This window comes from Lithobates pipiens, unplaced genomic scaffold, assembly GCF_037356315.1.
Source record: "Lithobates pipiens isolate NorthernLeopardFrog02 unplaced genomic scaffold, aLitPip1_a1.2 Scaffold_16, whole genome shotgun sequence".
NCBI lineage: Eukaryota > Metazoa > Chordata > Amphibia > Anura > Ranidae > Lithobates > Lithobates pipiens.
Window position 1 is genome coordinate 584567561 of NW_027507748.1, and position 18792 is coordinate 584586352.

At 41.6% G+C, this 18792-nt stretch overlaps 1 protein-coding gene and 1 long non-coding RNA gene across 2 annotated transcripts in view; one reads left to right on the forward strand and one right to left on the reverse strand.

Moving 5' to 3' along the window:
* LOC143983771 (uncharacterized) overlaps window positions 1-279 on the reverse strand; it is a 66892-nt gene extending 66613 nt beyond the window's left edge. The window contains exon 1 of the long non-coding RNA XR_013274678.1: window positions 143-279. This is a non-coding gene — a long non-coding RNA (uncharacterized LOC143983771). The remainder of the gene's footprint in view (window positions 1-142) is intronic.
* On the forward strand, window positions 84-16235 carry NPFF (neuropeptide FF-amide peptide precursor). Its single transcript, XM_077483826.1, has 3 exons — window positions 84-239; window positions 9427-9545; window positions 15672-16235. The coding sequence occupies exons 1-3, from the start codon at window positions 114-116 to the stop codon at window positions 15790-15792; spliced, it is 366 nt and encodes a 121-aa protein (XP_077339952.1). The 5' UTR covers window positions 84-113; the 3' UTR covers window positions 15793-16235.
* The last annotated feature ends 2557 nt before the right edge of the window (window positions 16236-18792 follow it).

Consider the following 18792-nt stretch of genomic DNA (forward strand, 5'->3'; position numbering starts at 1 on the left):
CAAGATGATTCACCTCCTCCACCTTGCTGGGAGGCTGGCTCTGCCCCCTGACTGGTACCCTATATATATACAGGAGACCTGGACCCATCCTATCACACCTGACATACACAGCCATGGGGATAGTCACCCTCCTCTTCCTCACCTTCCTCTCCTGTGCCAGAACGGCTCAGCCTCACCAAGCAGATGAGGACTCTGCTGAAAACTTCATGGAAGTGCCTCCTAATTTCCTAGATTCACAGGTAAGACAAGCTTCCAGATGAGCCTACTACACAGGTACCATCCGAGACACACAAGAGTATAATGTGTGCTTTACAGATAATAGATGCACTTTAAAGTAGATTTGCGATGTCATGCATTTTTGTTTTTTTAGTTAACATAATATGCAATATACTTACAGGTGAGAGAGTTCATCTGCACAGTTACAGAACACAGTACAGTCTGTTATCTTTTTTTTTTTCCCTATAGCCAACCAGTGTTAGTATACCTATAAATGCGTTATAGCAGGAAAAATAAACTTGAAACGTTAAACTTTGAACCCTTCCACATTGTCTTGCTGTAGTTATCCTTTCATGTTTATTATGTAATAAACCCTTAATAGTAATGCAATATACCCAAACCATTGATGTTATATACCCATACAATTGATCTTATATACACATACTATTCATGTAATATACCCATACCATTGATCTTATATACACATACTTTTGATCTTATATACCCATACAATTGATGCAATATACCCATACCATTGATCTTATATACCCATACAATTGATGCAATATACCCATACAATTGATGCAATATACCCATACCATTGATCTTATATACACATACTTTTGATCTTATATACCCATACAATTGATGCAATATACCCATACCATTGATCTTATATACCCATACCATTGATCTTATATACACACATACTATTGATGTAATATGCATATAATCCTGCAGAACATATTAGCATTATAAATGGGTGGTGTGTAATACTCAGTGGTACAAAATTCTAAATCCCCCATTTAGCAGAGTAAAGTTAGATCTATGAAAACAGATTTTTCATTCATCAGTATATATTCATCATCCATCACTATGTTGATGTTATAAAAAGAAAATAAAAAAAAATAACATCATCCAACCAAAAATGTAGCCTGACCCTCTGAAAGTTTTAGGTTCTTCTTTGTCATGCCAATTCTTTTGGCTTCGATACTTTCTCAATAGAAAAAGTAAGGTGGGTAGATGGATGGTTAAAAAGCTATTGAAGATTCCTGGAATCTTAGGTGGGCTCCCAGTGCACCCATCCATTTTTTTTTTTTTTTTTTTATAGGGTTTGCCTTAACCGCAGCAGTCCTGCAATGTGCATGTTGTATTTAACCAAAGCTAAGTATCCACACATAACGTATCCAGGGCAGAACATTGAGATGCTTTGCATATATATGCGCACTAAGGGGCCACTGATCACAGGGTTCAGTATGCAGCCCCATGTAGGTGGTAAGGTTTCTGAAAATACCTGTATGCAAATCACAGTTTTAAATTCACATGTTTCATACCTGTGGGTCAGCGACTCATTTCTCACATGGCAGAGTCCTTTAAATAAGATCACAGATGTGTAACATGCTTTGTGTCAATTTATTTACATTAAGATGTAAACTCCAACTGCACGGCATTTCGTTGAAAAAACAAAAAAAACATTGTTATCCATAAACAATCGCCATTTGTATACAATATTTGTTTTTACCCTTTAATCATTTGTTGCATCTCAGTGTTGCTGATCTCCTGCAGCCTCTCTTCATCCACTTAATATCTACAACATACACTCTGAAAGTGACCACATGTCATTCCTTAGGGTGTTTTTTTTCTGGTGACAACCGTGAACCATACCTTAATTAATGCATGCTGAAATGGCCACTTGTAGCCTCCATTGGAAGCACATGTAACAGGGTGGCAATGCAGGAGAACAATTGGGAGACAGAGTCAGAGTCAGTCAACCTAGAACAGGGACCTAGTAGGTATGATTGTCATGAAAATGACAGCTTTAATAATTATTATTATACAGGATTTATATAGCGCCAACATTTTACGCAGCGCTTAATATTAGGGCAGAAAGTACAATTACAATACAATTCAATGCAGGAGGGACTCAGAGAGCCCTGCCCATTATAGCTTACAATCTAGGAGGGAGGGTCAATTTATACAAAAGGGTAATGGCTGTAGGGGATGAGCTAATGGAGAAAATAGTGCAGTTGTTAGATGGAGGCAGGGTAAGTGGATACATTTGGAGACAGTCTGACAGATTGGGGTAGCGAATTCCAGAGCATGGGCGAGGCTCCGAAGAAGTCCTGGAGGCTGATATGGGAGGGGGTGATGAGGGAGCTAGAGAGCAGGAGGTCGTGGGAGGAACAAAGAGGGCGATTAGATTGGTATTTTGAGACTAGGCTAGTGATGACTAGGGCTAGCACGCTGATATGTGGGGATGGGTGGATGATTGTGCCATTGCTCTTGACAGATAAGTCAGGGGAAGGGGCACATTGGGGAGGAAATATTATAAGCTCAGTTTTGGACAAGTTGAGTTTGAGGAAGTGTTGTGACATCCATGCAGATATGTCTGTTAGTAAGTTAGTGATGCGTGAGGAGACTGATGGAGTGAGTTGAGGGGTGGAGAGATAGATTTGTATTTCGTCAGCGTAGAAATGATATTGAAAGCTGTCAGAGGCTATCAGCTGACCCAGCTAAGAGGTGTAAATTGTAAATAAAAAAGGTCCAAGAACAGAACCTTGGGGGACCCCGACATAGAAGGGAAGAGGAGTGGAGGAAGTAGAACTGTAAGGGACACTGAAGGTGCATTGGAATAGGTAGGATGAGAGCCACTGAAGAGCACAGTCACGAAGACCAAGGGAGTAAAGTTTTTTTGAGGTGGAGGGGGTGGTCAACCATGTCAAAGGCAGCTGAAAGGTCCGGAAGTAGGTGTACAGAATAGTGTTAGTAGGTTGTTTGTGAGTTTTAAAAGAGCAGTTTCTGTGGAGTGTTGAGGGCGAAATCCAGATTCAAGGGGATCAAGAAGGTTATTCTTAATGAGGTGGTCACTCAGTTGGTTGTAAACCAGGCATTCAAGAAGTTTAGAGAAAAAGGGGAGCAAGGAGATAGGGCATAGGTTGTGAGGATTAGTAAGGTCCAAGGATGGCTTTTTAAGTATGGGGGTGACCAGTGTATGTTTTAGAGCATTGTGGAAAATGGCAGAGGTGAGGGAGAGATTTAAGATGTGGGTTAGAGAGTGTAGGATGGAGTCAGAGGGCGACTGTAGTATTTGAGAGGGAATAGGGTCCAGGGAGCAGGTGGTTAAGTGGGTATTAGGAAGGAGTTTAGCAACTTTGTCTGTAGTAGCAGATTTGAATAAGGGGAGTGTCAATTGTACCTGTTGTATGGGGTTCAGGGGTCTTAACGGGGAGATACCTGTAGAGTGGAGATTTCATCACGGATTGTATCAGTCTTGTTTTTGAAGTGTTCAGCAATCTCCTGGGCAGTGAGTGAGTCAGTGGGTGGAGGACAAAGTAGAGAGTTGAAGGTAGAGAAAAGTTTACGGGGACTGGATGAGAAAGTGTTAATAAGAGTTGTAAAATAGGTCTGCTTGGCAATGTGGAGGAAAGAATAGTATTTTTGGAGGGCAGATTTGTATTGATTGAAGTCTTTGAGAGACTTTAGCCTCATACACACGATAGGACTTTGTACAAACTTTCCCTTGGATTTTTGTACAAAGGGCGTCGGTCCTGAACTTGTATTGCATACACACAGCAGGACTTTTTCAGCCAACTTTCACCAAATCACGTGGGTTTTTCTGCTCTTTACCGCCACCTTTGGTCAACTTCTGTATTGTTGTCTGATCTTTTGCATTGGTTCTGAGCATGCCTGTTTGTACTTTGTACAAAAGTCCTATGGTTTTCTGTACACACGATCAGACTTTGCTCCATCTGACTTTTGTTGCCAGAAAGTTTGTCCGTTTGCACAGCCAACAAAAGTCCAATGAAAAACAAAAATGTTTGTCCGATGGAGCGTACACACGGTCGGATGTTGCTCCAAAACAGCCAATTTGCATGTTTGTTGTCAAAAAATCTGATCGTGTGTATGGGCCTTTAGTCTTGTGCCACAGATGCTCAAGAGCGTGACTACGTTTTTTTTGGGTATTTTTTATGGTCATCTGTTTGCCAGGGTTGTAGGGTTCGAGGCCTGATTCTGCGTGTAGTGAGGGAAGAGATCTTGTCCAGGGTGGATGACAGGGATTTATTGTAGATGGAAGTGGTTTGGTTGGGGCAGGACATGGGAGAGATTTTGTCATAGAGGTGGTCAGTAGCAGAATAGAGGAGAGAAGAGTTGAAGTTGTGAAAGTTTCTATGGGTGATGGTTAGGCGATTGGAGGGAAAGGTGGTGGAAGACAGGGAGAGAGAGAAACTAATAAGGTGATGGTCAGAGAGGAAAAGGATTGTTTGAGAAGTTGCATGGAGTGCATAGGTAAGAGGATACAAGGTCAAGGGTGTTGCCATCAGAGTGAGTAGAAGCCTCTACCCATTGCTTCAGGTCAAAGAGGTTAGACTAATGCCGCGTACACACGGGCGGACTGTATGGCGTACTTAGTCCGTCGAAACACATTTCAGCGGACAGTGCGCTCGTGTGTGGGCTTCAGCTGACTTTTTCAGCGTGCAGTCCGGCGTACTAAGAATTTCTGATTTTTCAAAATTCTGTCCGTCATACTTTGGTTTCAGCGGACAATCCGCTCGTCAGTATGCTAGTTCGACGGACTAAGAATGGCGCATGCCCAGAAAGGATTTACACGGCGGAAGGGTGCTTTGCTGTGTATTGGACTTCCTATTTCTAGTCCCGTCGTACGTGCTGTACACGTCATCGCGCAAGCTTTCGACGGACTGTTTGGGTATCCGTGTGTGGTCAAGTCCGTTCAGTGGAAAGTATGACGGACTGTCCGTCGGATTGTATGACGGACTAAGTACACCATACAGTCCGCTCGTGTGTACGCGGCATAAGAAGTTTAGAAGTAGCAGGAGTGTTTGTATTAGCAGGGATGTTGAAATCACAGATGATTGTGGGAGTTTCCAAAGAGAGAAAGTAGGGTAGCCAGGCAGAAAACTCATCAAGGAAAGTCGATAATGGTCCAGGGGGCGCGAGTAGATCACAGCAATTCTTAGGGAAGTTGGAGAGAATAGACGTATACAGTGAGCTTCAAATGATGAGAGGGAAAGAGAGTGAGGGGAGTGAATAACCTGGAAGGTGCTTTGGGGGGGATAGGAGGAATCGCACTCCACCCTCCCTTGCATCCATTAGGCGTAAGGGAGCGAGTCCAGTGAAGGCCACCCTGGGAGAGGGAAGCAGGAGAAGGGGTGTCAGGTCTGTGGAGCCAGGTTTTGGTGACAGCAAGTAGATTAAAAGAATTTGTGACAGAGGTAATGAACATCGGTGAGTTTGTTGCAGACAGAGGGGGAGGCTGGCGTTGGGAAGAAGAGCAATGGAGACTAAATTGTGTAGATTGCTACTACTGCCAGAGGGTGTAGGATGATGGTTGCGTTGGGTAAAGTTAAATAAGGGAAGCCCAGGGTTTGGGGAAATATCTCCAGCGGTTAGAAGTAGAAAATAAGGGAGGTAATATGAGAATACGATTTGTATGAGGGGGGCATGCTTCAGTATCCTGGGGGGTTGGTTAGCAAGTGGGCTTAGAGTTAGAAAGAGGTGATGAGTGCAGTAATAGGGGGAAGGGAGAAGTGAGGGTGAAATGTACAGATTGTGGGGTGGAGCAGAGGGGTGTAGAAAAGTGAGTTTGAGGAGAGAGGCTGCACTTGTGAAAAGGGGGAGAGGTAAAGAGTGCATGTTTCAGAGAGGAAGGTGAGATCCTTTGGAAATGAGAGCCACTTATTTAAAGAACCCCCTGCATGTACAGCCCCCTGTATGTGTTCCCCCGTAAAAGGCCTTGTTTTTATACTGTGTTGGGTGTGGATTGAATCTGTAAAATAATCAGGAGGTAATATTAGGCACACAGCTAGCAGAGCAAAACTTTTCACACCACAATCAAACTGCAAGAGGACCAAAAGGCCAAAATTGTAAAGATAATGGAACCCATAATTTAGGTAAGACTTAATCAATAAACATTGAAATATTGTGAGCATGGCTACAGATGGAGTTGAAATGGCGGTGACAAACACAAACAGATTTACCAAATATGCATTTGAGCAGTCAATGTTCAGTTTAAGGTAGATAGGTATAATTATGTCAGCGGTTAATCCAAAGTAAAAATGGTTGCATTAGCCTAATGTGCACTTATTATAGGATATATGATTGATGTAAGAGAGAACATACTTTACCATCTAATATCCAGTGAGAAAGAAACCAAAATCTGCTCAATCAGCTTTTCCGGTGAACATAGCAGGTGTCCTGAGACCAAATAGAAGGTTTAAGTATGGCTTAAAAAATACATCCAAAAAAGAGAGAGCACTTAATTTCCCCCAACAAAAATATGAAGGTTTTATTGAGGTTACTTTAAAATCACTAACCGAAAGAAAACCGTGTAATATAGATAAAAACTTATATGTATATATGTATATGTATATGTATATATATATATATATATATGTATATGTATATATATATATATGTATATATATATATATATATATGTATATGTATATGTATATATATATATATATATATATGTATATGTATGTATATATATATATATATATATATATATATATATATATATATACATACATACATACCATTAAAAAATGTATTGATCAATCGATTTATATATATAAAAAAAATACTGATTTGTGTAATCTCACTGTTGCTGTTCTTAAATATACAGTATTTATCACCAGAGTTATGAGAAGCTTTACACACTAGCCACTCCTGCTGGGGGAGTTAAAAATCTAAAATCCATATCACTGTCCTACTCAAACCTGATTGGGTGGAAGCCATTTAACCTACTAGTATGTTCCTGGATTGTGAGGGAATATGTTAGTGTATATAATTCCTAACAATGAGATTCACTTTCTCGCCCTTTTATTCTGTTCAATAACCATTTGAAATTTTTGTTTTATATTCATACAAAAAACATCTGTTGATCCTCCCAGAAATCTTGTGAGCTGATAATTTTCTCACTGCCTGTGCTGCGTTGTTGAGTTCCCAGCTCTCTCTGAGGACTTCAGAACATGTCCTCTTATGTTAGCAGTGACGCCCGCTCACAAGAGGCGCAAGAGTGCCACCCTCCCTCCTAATCTCCATGCAGAGCGCCGGCTGCAAGGATTTCTATGGGGTTTTGTTTTTTTGAAACCCATGATTGGAGCCTGAGGCTCTAATTGGCTTCACAAAGGGTGGGCTTGGGGTGCAGAGCACTGCATCCCAAGCCCACCCACTTGTGTGACATTAGTGAATTAATATTCGGATATATCAGGAAGTGGGTCTTAAGACCTGATTGGCTGGGAGGGGAAGTGACTGGATTGCCCGGTAGGAGAGGCAGAGGGGAAGCCACTGAGGAGAAGCAAAAGCCACCCGTGTCCTGGATGGAGTAAGTAGTGTGGGGCAAGGGACCAAGCAATGCAGGGAGGTTTGTTTGCCGCCACTCCAAAAAAATAGAGCATCAGCCTCCACTGTATGTTAGACAAGGGGTAGGTGTTGTGTAGTCCTGTCCTAGGTCAACAAACGCTGCTTCTTCATAGTATAGGGGGTGAGTATTGTCATCCTAGGACTGGTAAGGTCACCAGGTAAAAAAGGGAATGCTGGTCGTGGGAAGGTCATTGTTTTATATCGCCCTTTTAACACAGAATGCTTATGAAGGTCTGTGTATAACTGATCTGTATATCAAGTCATGTTTTTGTATTTTGACGCATTCCACTAAATAAAGAATGAAAAAATGCAAACACTGATCCTCTCCCCAACCTGGTCCCTGCTGCATTTACTTTCTTACAATGATTACTTTCTGCCACCCATACTAGTGGAGTGAAAAGCGCATTACACAGCCTACAAGGGCGAGCAGTCATTGGTCAGTGCTGGCATATGACCACACACTGACCAATGAGATTCTCTTTTTTCCAGGAGGGAGACTGAAAAGAAAGAAGGGTGCAAAAAAGTGCGGTTTTCAAATACTCAAGACTGCTACATCAGCTAGCATGGGTGGCAGAAGGTAATCATTAAAGGAACTAAGGATGCACCAGAATTCCCTTTTTGGCAATTTGTCAAAAGAGAAAAACGGCCGAAAATGGGGCGGGGCCTGGGTGGGGGCCAGGTTCCGCCCCTGGTGCCTCCCATCATGGGGGTGTCCTATAGTGCAGGAGAGCCACCTCTGCCGCCTGTTTGATAACAGCGCCGGGAACATCACAGCTTTCATTTCAATAGCTGTGTGTCCCCGGCCGCGCCGTTACATAAAACCCCTCCCCCTTATCTGGGCACTTTGATAGACAGATCAACCGTCCCAGGATTGGACGGATGATCTGTCTATCAAAGTGCCCGGACAAGCGAGAGGGGTCGTATGTGACGGCGCAGCCGGGAACACACAGCTATTGAAATGAAAGCTGTGATGTTCCCGGCGCTCTTATCAAACAAGTGGCGGAGGTGGCTCTCCTCTCTTCCCTGCACAGGCAGGCTGCAAGGGGGGGGGGGAACACTCTGGCTGCAATATGGGGAGACACTGGCTGACTGCATTTGATGGGCACTGGTGAGGCTGCATTGATCTCTTGTATCATGTGTGCAGTTTCTGACCATCTCCTGTACCATGTCCCCAGTCTCTGACCATCTCCTGTACCATGTCCCCAGTCTCTGACCATCTCCTGTACCATGTCCCCAGTCTCTGATCATCTCCTGTACCATGTCCCCAGTCTCTGACCATCTCCTGTACCATGTCCTCTGTCTCTGACCATCTCCTGTACCGTGTCCCCAGTCCCTGATCATCTCCTGTACCATGTCCCCAGTCTCTGACCATCTCATGTACCATGTCCCCAGTCTCTGACCATCTCCTGTAAAAAAATATTTTTTTTAATAAAAAAATATTTTTTTAAAAAAAAATATGTTTTGGTATCGGTGCTGTTTCGGTATCGGTTTTCAGCCTAGTGTATTTTTAATTTTCGTTATTGGTTTCAGCACCAAAAAACCCATTTGGTGCACCCCTAAAAGGAACTAAAGTACATCAGGCACTGGGTGCTGCGAGTTGGTTGACCCTTTCAGTTTGTGAAAAGGTGAACCAACCCTTAAAGATAGCTAATGCAGCCACCTCATCTAAGGACTGGTAATCTGCAATATAGTTGTTTTGTTCTTAGGTTTAGATACAGATTACCTCAATAAAAACGTCTATAAACTGAAACCAGAAGCACAATACTGATACCCACTAAGCCAATAATATTAATACATTGTCTTTCTTGTTTCACTTCTGTTTAGTTGGATGAAAGCATCTCATCACAACCCTTATCACAAGAAAAAGGTGCATTGAGCTCCTTTTTAAAAACTCTTCTGCACTGGAGGACATCACGGAGCTCCTTTCACTTCCAACCACAAAGGTAACATCCACATCTCCTTGCCCTAGCTGTGTCTGTCTATGTGTCTTTTCCAGAGATGAGCAAATCCCAGCAAGAGCCCCTCACTGTTTGAACTGAGGACAGCGTCTTGGCTGGTAAAGTCAGGAAACCAGACTCAAATCTGTTTCTCTATTAGAGTGAGACAAAAAAGCCTTGGGAAACCCAAAGGAGCTATTACCAATAACATCCAGTCAAATGTAGTTTTAGGCCTCATGTATATTGCTGCCAATAAACTGATGTTTAGTAGCAGTGTGGCGGTTTTTTCGGCAGCTCCTGAACTCTCCTCTATTATCTTCTCTGTACATGTACACACGTTTAGAGGCAGTTGAGTTTAGTGGCATTTTTTTTTTTTTTTTTTTAAAGCAAAAAAATCGTATTGAGGACAGAAGATTATTGGCATCGGAAAAGCCAAATGCTTGTAACAGTGTGCAAATGCAGTAAAGCGCAGTAAAGCGCATTTATAGGTGGTTTCGTTTATAGGCGATTTTAATGGGGAAACATTTCTGACCATCTGCAATATGGAGAAACTGATTTTCCAGAACCCAAGGAGAGAGGGAGAGCGTTTTCTCCTGCGTTGTAGTCAATTGGAAGGGTATACTGATCACTACAATCGGAGAAAAAATGCTTCTAAACGCAAACGCTCATGAACGCCCCTAAATGTGGCATGTAAAAGAGGCAAAACGGATGTTCCTCACCCCCTCCATGGATACAGCTCTGTGCAGGAAGCTATCACTTTAATGTTCCCAGTTCTCAGGCACTGTCCACGCTAAATATTCGCATACGTCTAGCTCAGAGTTAGCCTTAAAGCGGTAGTAAACCACGGCATGTAAAAAAAAAAAAAATAATAATAATAATAATCCCCTGCAAGGCAATAGCATAATGTGCATTGTCACCGCTGACATAGCTTCCATCTTCCCCCAGTCCTTTAGGTTTGTGAGCTCCGGCTGTGTGAATAGCCGCAATGACATCACTTCCACACATGCATGCAGGAGCCCTCGGCTCCAACCCAGAGCTCTGAAGATCCGGCACGGAATGCATGTGCCAGTGACTCATGTAGTTAGCAGATGAATGAAGCAGCAGACAAATGACAGTGCTCTGGATTGAGACAAGTACATACTACAGATGGATGTGCTTTGTTCATATTTCATGTCTGAGGTTTGCAACCACTTTAAAGCAACGAAAGACACAAGAACACATTCATCTAATGCAATAAAAATGGTACATTTATTAGTTATTAACACACTCTTAAAGGAACATCACATCTCAGCCACAGCAGTCAGTTCCATTGTCCAATGAAATATCAGGCCCGCGACTTCTTGTCTAGTCCTTTGAATATATACCATATCAAAGCATATAACACCGCCCACATCCCATATTCCCAATACATCCACCTTAGACATCTGTTGCTGCATGTGTTGCTGCATGTGTTGTACTATTAAATATAGTAAATCTTGGAGATCATCATTCTTTACTTAAAAGCCAGTATAGGAGAGCATTGAATGATACGTTTTCTATTGATTATTTCTAGGTAGCCTCTTATTACGCAATCCTTCTTGCTGTGGATGGATATTAAATGACAATGCAGAACATTTATAATGATTGATGCCAAAAACTAACCCATGAAGTTATTGATCTATGTGTTGGGTCTACACCTAGAAAAACACACTGATATATGAATGTCACTTTTATCTGGTAGAAAATGTTAACATAAGGCTAATAAACCAGTAAGTACATAGGAAAATATTGATCAGACATTGCGCTAGAACAAGCCATGAGCTCTAAATGGACGACCACATCTAAAGCTGTGCAATAGATTTAGGTTGCCCTACTTTCCATGATCATATGGTCCAAAATTACTTAGAGACCCTGTCACCAATATAAAATGTAATTGCAGGTGAGGGCACAAAAACATCAAGTTTTTTTTTTTTTAAACTTGCTGAGAGTATTTTAACTATCCATGCTTTTTTTTTTTCAATTCCATAACATTGTGTCTTTGAACTCACTAGAATGTTTTAATTATTCATGAAAGTCAATTTCTTAGCACAACTCCTCCCCATGTAAATGGTTCACAGAATACAAGGAATTCTGTGAATATACAGGGGGGGGGGGGGGGAATCAGAGGGAAAAAACAACACTATTGCTTTCCTGTATGAGGACAGGGATTTCTCATAATAGCAGAAGTACATTGCGAGCTGTATTATCCAATAGGAATGAAAGTATGAATTGTGCACTACAAAAGTGATCTAGGGGTGCCATAAACATCAAAAGAGGTCATTTCTTTCTATAACAAATGAGCCCAAAAGCTCTCTGCCTGGATTCATACTTTAACTGTAAGATTCTAGCCTTATGCTAGGATGGTCTGTGAGTTGGCGGGCATAATTGGGCCTCTGTTCTGGAGATCTTCCCTATCTGGCACTGCACAGCATTTATGCAACATATTCCTGCCTGGGCCCTGCAACTACTTCCTCTTCACACTGTGGCTTCATGTATTCCTATGGATGGGCTCAGGGCTGTTAGAAATCATCAGGTCCATACCCCCCCCCCCCCCCCCCAAAAAAAATATCAAATTGCTAAAATGGCATGTTCGCAATTGTGTGCTTTGCAGCCATGGCAGAAATTATAGCCTCGCTACTGTTGCCTCTTGACACCTGTTTTTGTTTTGTTTGTTTTTTGCTGAATGGTAATTTTACATTGCGAGACCACACTGCAACTGTGAGCCAAGTGTTTGGCTTCAAGTTGCAGTGGCCCTCATTGAACAGTGTTGAGTTTGACAGGCGGTGCTGCCTGTCAAGCTCTGCAGCCTGCGGTAAAAATGCCACAGTTGTGAAGTAAAGCATTGCATGTATTGGCATGTATACAGCCCTGTCTGACTAGATTAGAATTTGGGTGGGTAGCCAGGGATAGCCCTCAATCCACGGCTCAGCTGCCCATGTGAAGGAGCCCTTTGTCACACATTCAGGAAACGTCAAATGTGAAAGCAGCCTAAGTGCACAGGTATTGTCGGGGGGGGGGGGGGAGTTTCCGGATCAGGTAGAGGCACAGGCAGAGATTCTGCAGCTGTCCCTGCTGCTCCAAATCTGGACACTTTACAAGTTCTCTGTGTAGAACCGATCCCCCTGCAGAGCTGCCGGAGGGAGGAAGCCGGCAGCACTGTTAGAAGATCTACAGGTGTCACAAGGCAGTACGGTTCTCCTGCAGGTGCCCCGGCCCCTCTTTTGAAGTGATGGAGCTTCGGCCCGGTAAAGGAGGGAAGGCTGTATTGCCTTATCAGTGGCCCTAGCTGGGCCTTCCATGAGTATGGACCAGTCCCAGGAATAAATGAGACCAAGGTATACATGCACAGTGAGCAAAGAGCTTGACTTTTCATGCACAGCTCCAGAGTACTTGACTTTTAATATTTAAAAGATAAAGATGTCAAACTATACAAGAATCAGACGGGCATCCTGTCTTTCACTTAACTTCCATCTTTAATTAAGGCAATATTATAAACCTGAAAGCAAACATTTATTATATTGCAGCTTACCAATTCTTAGATGTGATGGCTGCATTCATTTTCTTTTTTAGCTAATTTTTATAGCTTTAGAACAAGGCCTCCTGAGGTGGGTGGCTTCACTGCTAAAGATAACATCCTTTGGATCTCTGGTGTGTATTTGTTTAACTGCTTGCTGACCAGTGCACGACGATATACGCCGACACAATGGCACGGCTGAGCAAATGGGCATACAGGTAGTCCCCTTTAAGAAGCGGTATTGTGGGTGTGCACGTGCCCGAAAGCTCTATGTCCACCAGTGTCCCACAATCGCGTCATGGAGTGGCAGAACGGGGGAGATGCCTGTTAAGAAGGTATTAACCCCGTTCTGTCTAGTGACATGACAGATCTACTGCTCCCTGTCATCGGGAGCAGTGATCTCTGTCATGTCCTAGGTAGTCCACCCCCCCCCCCACAGTTAGATTCACTCCCAAGGACACGCTTAACCCCTTGATCACCCCCTAGTGTTTAACCCCCGTCCCTGCCAGTATCATTTATACAGTAATCAGTGCATTTTTATAGCACTGATCGCTGTATAAATGACAATGGTCCCAAAATAATGTCAAAAGTATCTGATGTGTCCGCCGTAATGACGCAGATCGCCACCATTACTAATTAAAATGCCATAAATCTATCCCCTATTTTGTAGACGCTATAACTTTTGTGCAAACCAATCAATATAGGCTTAAAAATATGAAGAATACCTAAACTTAGCACATTTTTTTTTTATATATTTTTTGGGGATATTTATTATAACGAAAAGTAAAAAATATTGCTTTTTTCGATTTTGTTTGGGTGCAACATTGCACGACCGCGCAATTGTCAGTTAAAGTGACGCAGTGCCGTATTGCAAAAAGCGCTCTGGTCAGGAAAGGGGTAAATTGTTCCAAGGCTGAAGTGGTTAAAAAGAACCTGAACTGTGGAAGCTATTACCACAAAAATATAAGCCCTGCTGAAGCCCTGTAGCTGACCCTTTCCCTATTACTGAATTACCCAGTTTTGTTCCTTGCTGTGTGGGGGTGGCCATCATGATAGAGGTGTAGGGCTTTGCTTCCTCAGGTTGGGGGATTCCCTTTGATGACGGCTTATCTAATTAATGGTGGGGCAATATTCAGGAAGCAGCAGGAGAGGTTTCAGAAGCACAGATCTACAGCATGGAAAAAGCAGAAACATGAGATTATTGCACTGCAGTTTCCCCCGAATACAGATTCCTCTCCAGCAAAGTAGTGACATCACCAAAGCTCACTCTAAAGCTGGCCATACATGATCGAATTTTGAAAGAATTTTCTTATGAAAATCAGAAAGTTTGTGTGTTTTGTGATCCGATGGTGACACCATTGATTTCGAAATTCGGCCAACCAAGCCTTCAATTTCACCTCATGTTGCTACAGAAAAGAATTTGTGGCTGGGAATCTTTTCTTTCCGGGAATTTTCTTTTCCTGCACATTTCTTTTTCCATTACATTTCTTGCATGATTCTCCCATCATTGATTAGAAAATCGTTTGTTTTTCCAAAAATTTCCAACATGTCCGAGTACTCAAATTTCATTGAAAATTGGCTGTTGCTGCAGCCCGCTAATGGTGCGAAATACAAACGAAAATTCTTAGATATTTCTTTAGGTAAATGATGGCCTAAGGATACATGAAGCCTAAGTGCAGTAGCTCCTAACTTCTGCTAAAAGCCTATGGGGTTTATTTATTAAAGGCAAATCCACTTTGCACTACAAGTGCACTTGGAAGTGCAGTCGCTGTAGATCTGAAGGGGACATAAAAGGAAAATAAAAAGACAGCATTTTTGCTTGTATGTGATTGGATGATAAAATCAGCAGATCTTCCCCTCAGATCTACAGTGACTGCACTCCAAGTGCACTTGTAGTGCAAAGTGAATTTGCATTTAGCAAAACAACCCCTGTGTGTACATGGGCACATAGGCTTATAGGGAGTTGTTTAGGAGCTTCTGGTGTTTTCTTATTTTTCTTTTTTTGCCAAAGCTCCTAAACTCAAGTGTAGTAGCTGTTATTGTATATGGAGCCTTAATCTTCTAGGACTAGCAGTCAGATGCAATAGTGTTAGATCTCACACAGCAGATATAATAGGTGTGCCTAGGCACACTCCCATGCACGCGTTTTAAACGTTATCTTTATTTTTTTTACACTGCTTCAGTTTCCAGGCTTAGATAAATGATGCCATACATCCCAGGAGTCTTCAGGAGGGGAGTTTTCTCCATAAAGCACAACCTCCTGCCTACATGCCTTATTCAAGATGGTCACAGCCAGAAATGCTACGGGGTGTTTTTCAAAGTGACTTATCAAAAAAAAAAAAAAAAGCATTGAGACGTGGATGGATGGTTTGGGGCGTTTTCTTTGAATATTAAAAACTGATTAAATGGTGTTTTTGGTTTGTGGTGCTCAGAGTGCAATTCTGCTTTTACAAAGATGTTCTTTATAAGTAAATCTTAACTTTTTGAGTTCAGGTGCACTGTAACAAAAACATAACGAGAGAGTGCAAGTTTTGTATTGGTTAGGAACACAATGATATAAGATGGAATTTGCTTTTAATGTTGTGCCCCTCCCCCCTAAGGTTTGGAAGAGATGAACACAGCTCAATACTGGGTGACGGCCGGCTTCATTCTCGAGGATGGGACTCAGCACCGCAGTTTTGGAGCATGGCAGTACCTCAACGCTTTGGGAGAAAAAAATAAACCCAAAAGACAGACGACGGGATTGACCAATACATTTCTCGCTAACAAAAATGTACAACCTGAAAGAGCTCGTGTGTATAGTCTGACCACATATACAGGATACAATGGGACTGTTTACTAACAAAGTGCAGAATACCTGTGTATCACAGCGTCAAATTCTACCTTTGTGATTTGTTGTTGCAATGTATAGTTGAATCCTTATGTTTTAAAAAAAAAAAAAAAAAAAAAAAAAAAAAAAGGCAGAGATGATGCTGACAGTAACCAGTGACTCTTTATTCTTCTCATGTAGGTCAAATAATGAATACTAATATCTCATTGGTTGTTTTGTGCCACACGTTCATGTATCTTTCCTCTGTATTTTACATGAGGCCCAGCAAGTGTACAGGGCCAACCATTTATACTATGTATGCTTTCATGTGTCATTAAATCATTTTTTAGTTCAACATGGTAATTACTTGTTATCTACCGTTATACATTGTTGAATTCAGCAAAAATAAGTGTTCTGCAAAGCAAAACCACATGCACCAGTTGCCTGTTCTTCGGTTCTAACACTTTTCCATTTAGCTATTATTTATTTCCCATAACAGGCTGGCCTAGGGACTGACATTGCAAAGAAGGGACACAACGAGAGGTGGAAAGGTGCTGCTCACTCCAAAAGTACAAAACAAAAAAAAAACAAAAAAAAAGAAATTTCCCCAAAGTGGAGTTTTTAGGCAGCAAAGTAGAATGATTGAGGCAATGTTAAATGAAAAAAGAAATTATTTATTTATAGTACCAAAAAGCATGACATGATCGTTAAAACAATCAGGATGACTGGAGGTTGGGACTTTAAATGAAGCAGGCAGGTGTAAAACATTTAAATTTATTGGAAAATCAATGGTAAGTTGCATGAGGATAGTCATGAGTACACCAAGAAGACCAATATATTCCATACAATGGATAGACATACAGCAATAACAATTGACCACTAAAAATACAAATCACATTACAAGTAAAACATATAGTTGGCATAAAACATGGCATATAGTAGCTCTATGCATTTCGTGGATTCATCCACTCTTCAGGAGCATGCACGTGGAAAACTGAATGCTGTAGTATAATAAGAATATCTGAACTAAACCGAAAGTACACTTGCAGACAAAGAATTTTTCATAGCAACATTAGTAATAAAAATGTTGACAATTTTTGAAAAATTATCCTAAATAGGGACTGACATTGGGCCAAATCATTCCCAACTATGTACAAAATTTGGCCATTATTGGTCATATAAAACATCATGCATGAAAAAGTATGTGCATAAGTTTTAAAATCTTCTGGCAGGTAATACAATGCAAAATTAGTTCCTCTTTCAGATATATTCAATAATATCACATATTGTTTTTTACACTGTGCTATCTCTACTGTCCAAACTGAAAAACAACATGGATAGGGACTGTAAAAAAAACAAAACAAAAAAAAAAACCCTGCAACAGCATTATTGTCATTTTGTATAGGTATTTTTCCAAGATGTTTACCTAGTTAAAAAAAAAAAAAAGATCCTATTCATTTTTTTATAATATGGCCCAGTTCAGCTTAAAGTAACTAAAACCAAAAAACTTAAATTCTGGTTACAGTAAGGGAGGGTTATAACTTCTGTCAGTTTTTTTTTTGTCATGTGTCCCATTGGAGAAATCTCTCTTCCACTTCTGTCCTATAGCCAAAACAGGGAGTGAAAATAAAATCCTTCCAAGGGAAGGAGAGAAGTATTTGATTCCCTCCAGGCTAACCATTAGAATACTTCCTTTCTATTCCCATTCTGGCAGTAATTCAACAGATTCGCCTTCAGTTTTACGCTCAGTCACCAAGACCAATGGAGAGGGTGGATCTCCCCGAAGGGGGCACAGACTGCAATAAAATCAGACAGGTGTTCCAATCCCCTTTCACTCTATCCAAGACTAATAAACATTTTTCCCTAAAAGTTCAGGAATCTTAAAAAAAAAAAATATATATATATATATATCTCATACTTGCCTAGGTGGCTGCAGCACCGATGCCAGCTGCAGCTGTGCCCACCACCACTAAGACAGAGAACGGAGTGATCAGTGAACAGTGTATCAGTCGCTGGCTCTCTGCTCTGCCCCTCCAGCGCTCACTGGAGCTCCTAGCTGTGGAGGGGGCCTGAGCGGCTGGCTCTGCCTCTGGCTCTCTGCAGCGGACCAGCCATCTGCCTGCTTAGCAGGGATCAGTGGACACAGAGCCTGCTCTATGTGTAAGGGGCCTAAAAATAACCATTGGTTAAATTTCTTTGCCAATTCCCTCTAGCTCAGGGGTAGGCAACCTTTTAATCATAGTGTGCTGAAAAAGCAAAGAAATTGAGAGTGTCAGTTATTCAAATAAAATGTTGACTTTATAAACAATTCTTTTCTGATTGAGTGTAAAGTAAATGTTGTAAACTACTTGAATAAATAGTAGGAAATTAACATTATGCTTTCAATTATCAGTAGCAAAGTAAATGGTAACTTACCTCATAGCACGCATATTCTGGAACAAGGGCAAGTACGGTAAAGTTGAACTGAATATGCAAGATGAGGGCTTCTGCGAAATGTTCAGTTGGAACCAGGGCTTTTTTTCAGCAAGAACTAGGGGGAACTCAGTTCCACCACCTCTGGCTCAGGTCATCTTCTTCCTTCTCACCACTATAACTTGGCAAGACTGAAGTCCAGCTTCTACGTTTACACCCTCTGTGGTCTAAATTATTTCCCTAGTGACCAGTTGTTGATGCTCCTACTGCATGATCTCCCTTGCAAGTGACTGTAATATAGTATAGTATGCTGGGAGATACTACAGCCAGATAGATGTTTCAGCTTAATATTGCAACAAAGTTAAAACATATGACAGATGGTGGAGGAGGAGATGAGGGCAGTGGAGGGAGGGTGTTGTATGCAGAGGGCAGAGCTACTATTTGATGCCATTTGACAGGTATGTGTGTGTGGTGGGCATGGTTGAGTTCCTGCACCTATT

Bases quoted from the DNA above. Each gene is read 5' to 3' on its own strand.
- NPFF (XM_077483826.1), top strand. From the start codon at position 114: ATGGGGATAGTCACCCTCCTCTTCCTCACCTTCCTCTCCTGTGCCAGA. The intron at 240-9,426 runs GTAAGACAAGCT...ACTTCTGTTTAG, and splicing joins CTAATTTCCTAGATTCACAG to TTGGATGAAAGCATCTCATC. The intron at 9,546-15,671 runs GTAACATCCACA...CTCCCCCCTAAG, and splicing joins TTTCACTTCCAACCACAAAG to GTTTGGAAGAGATGAACACA.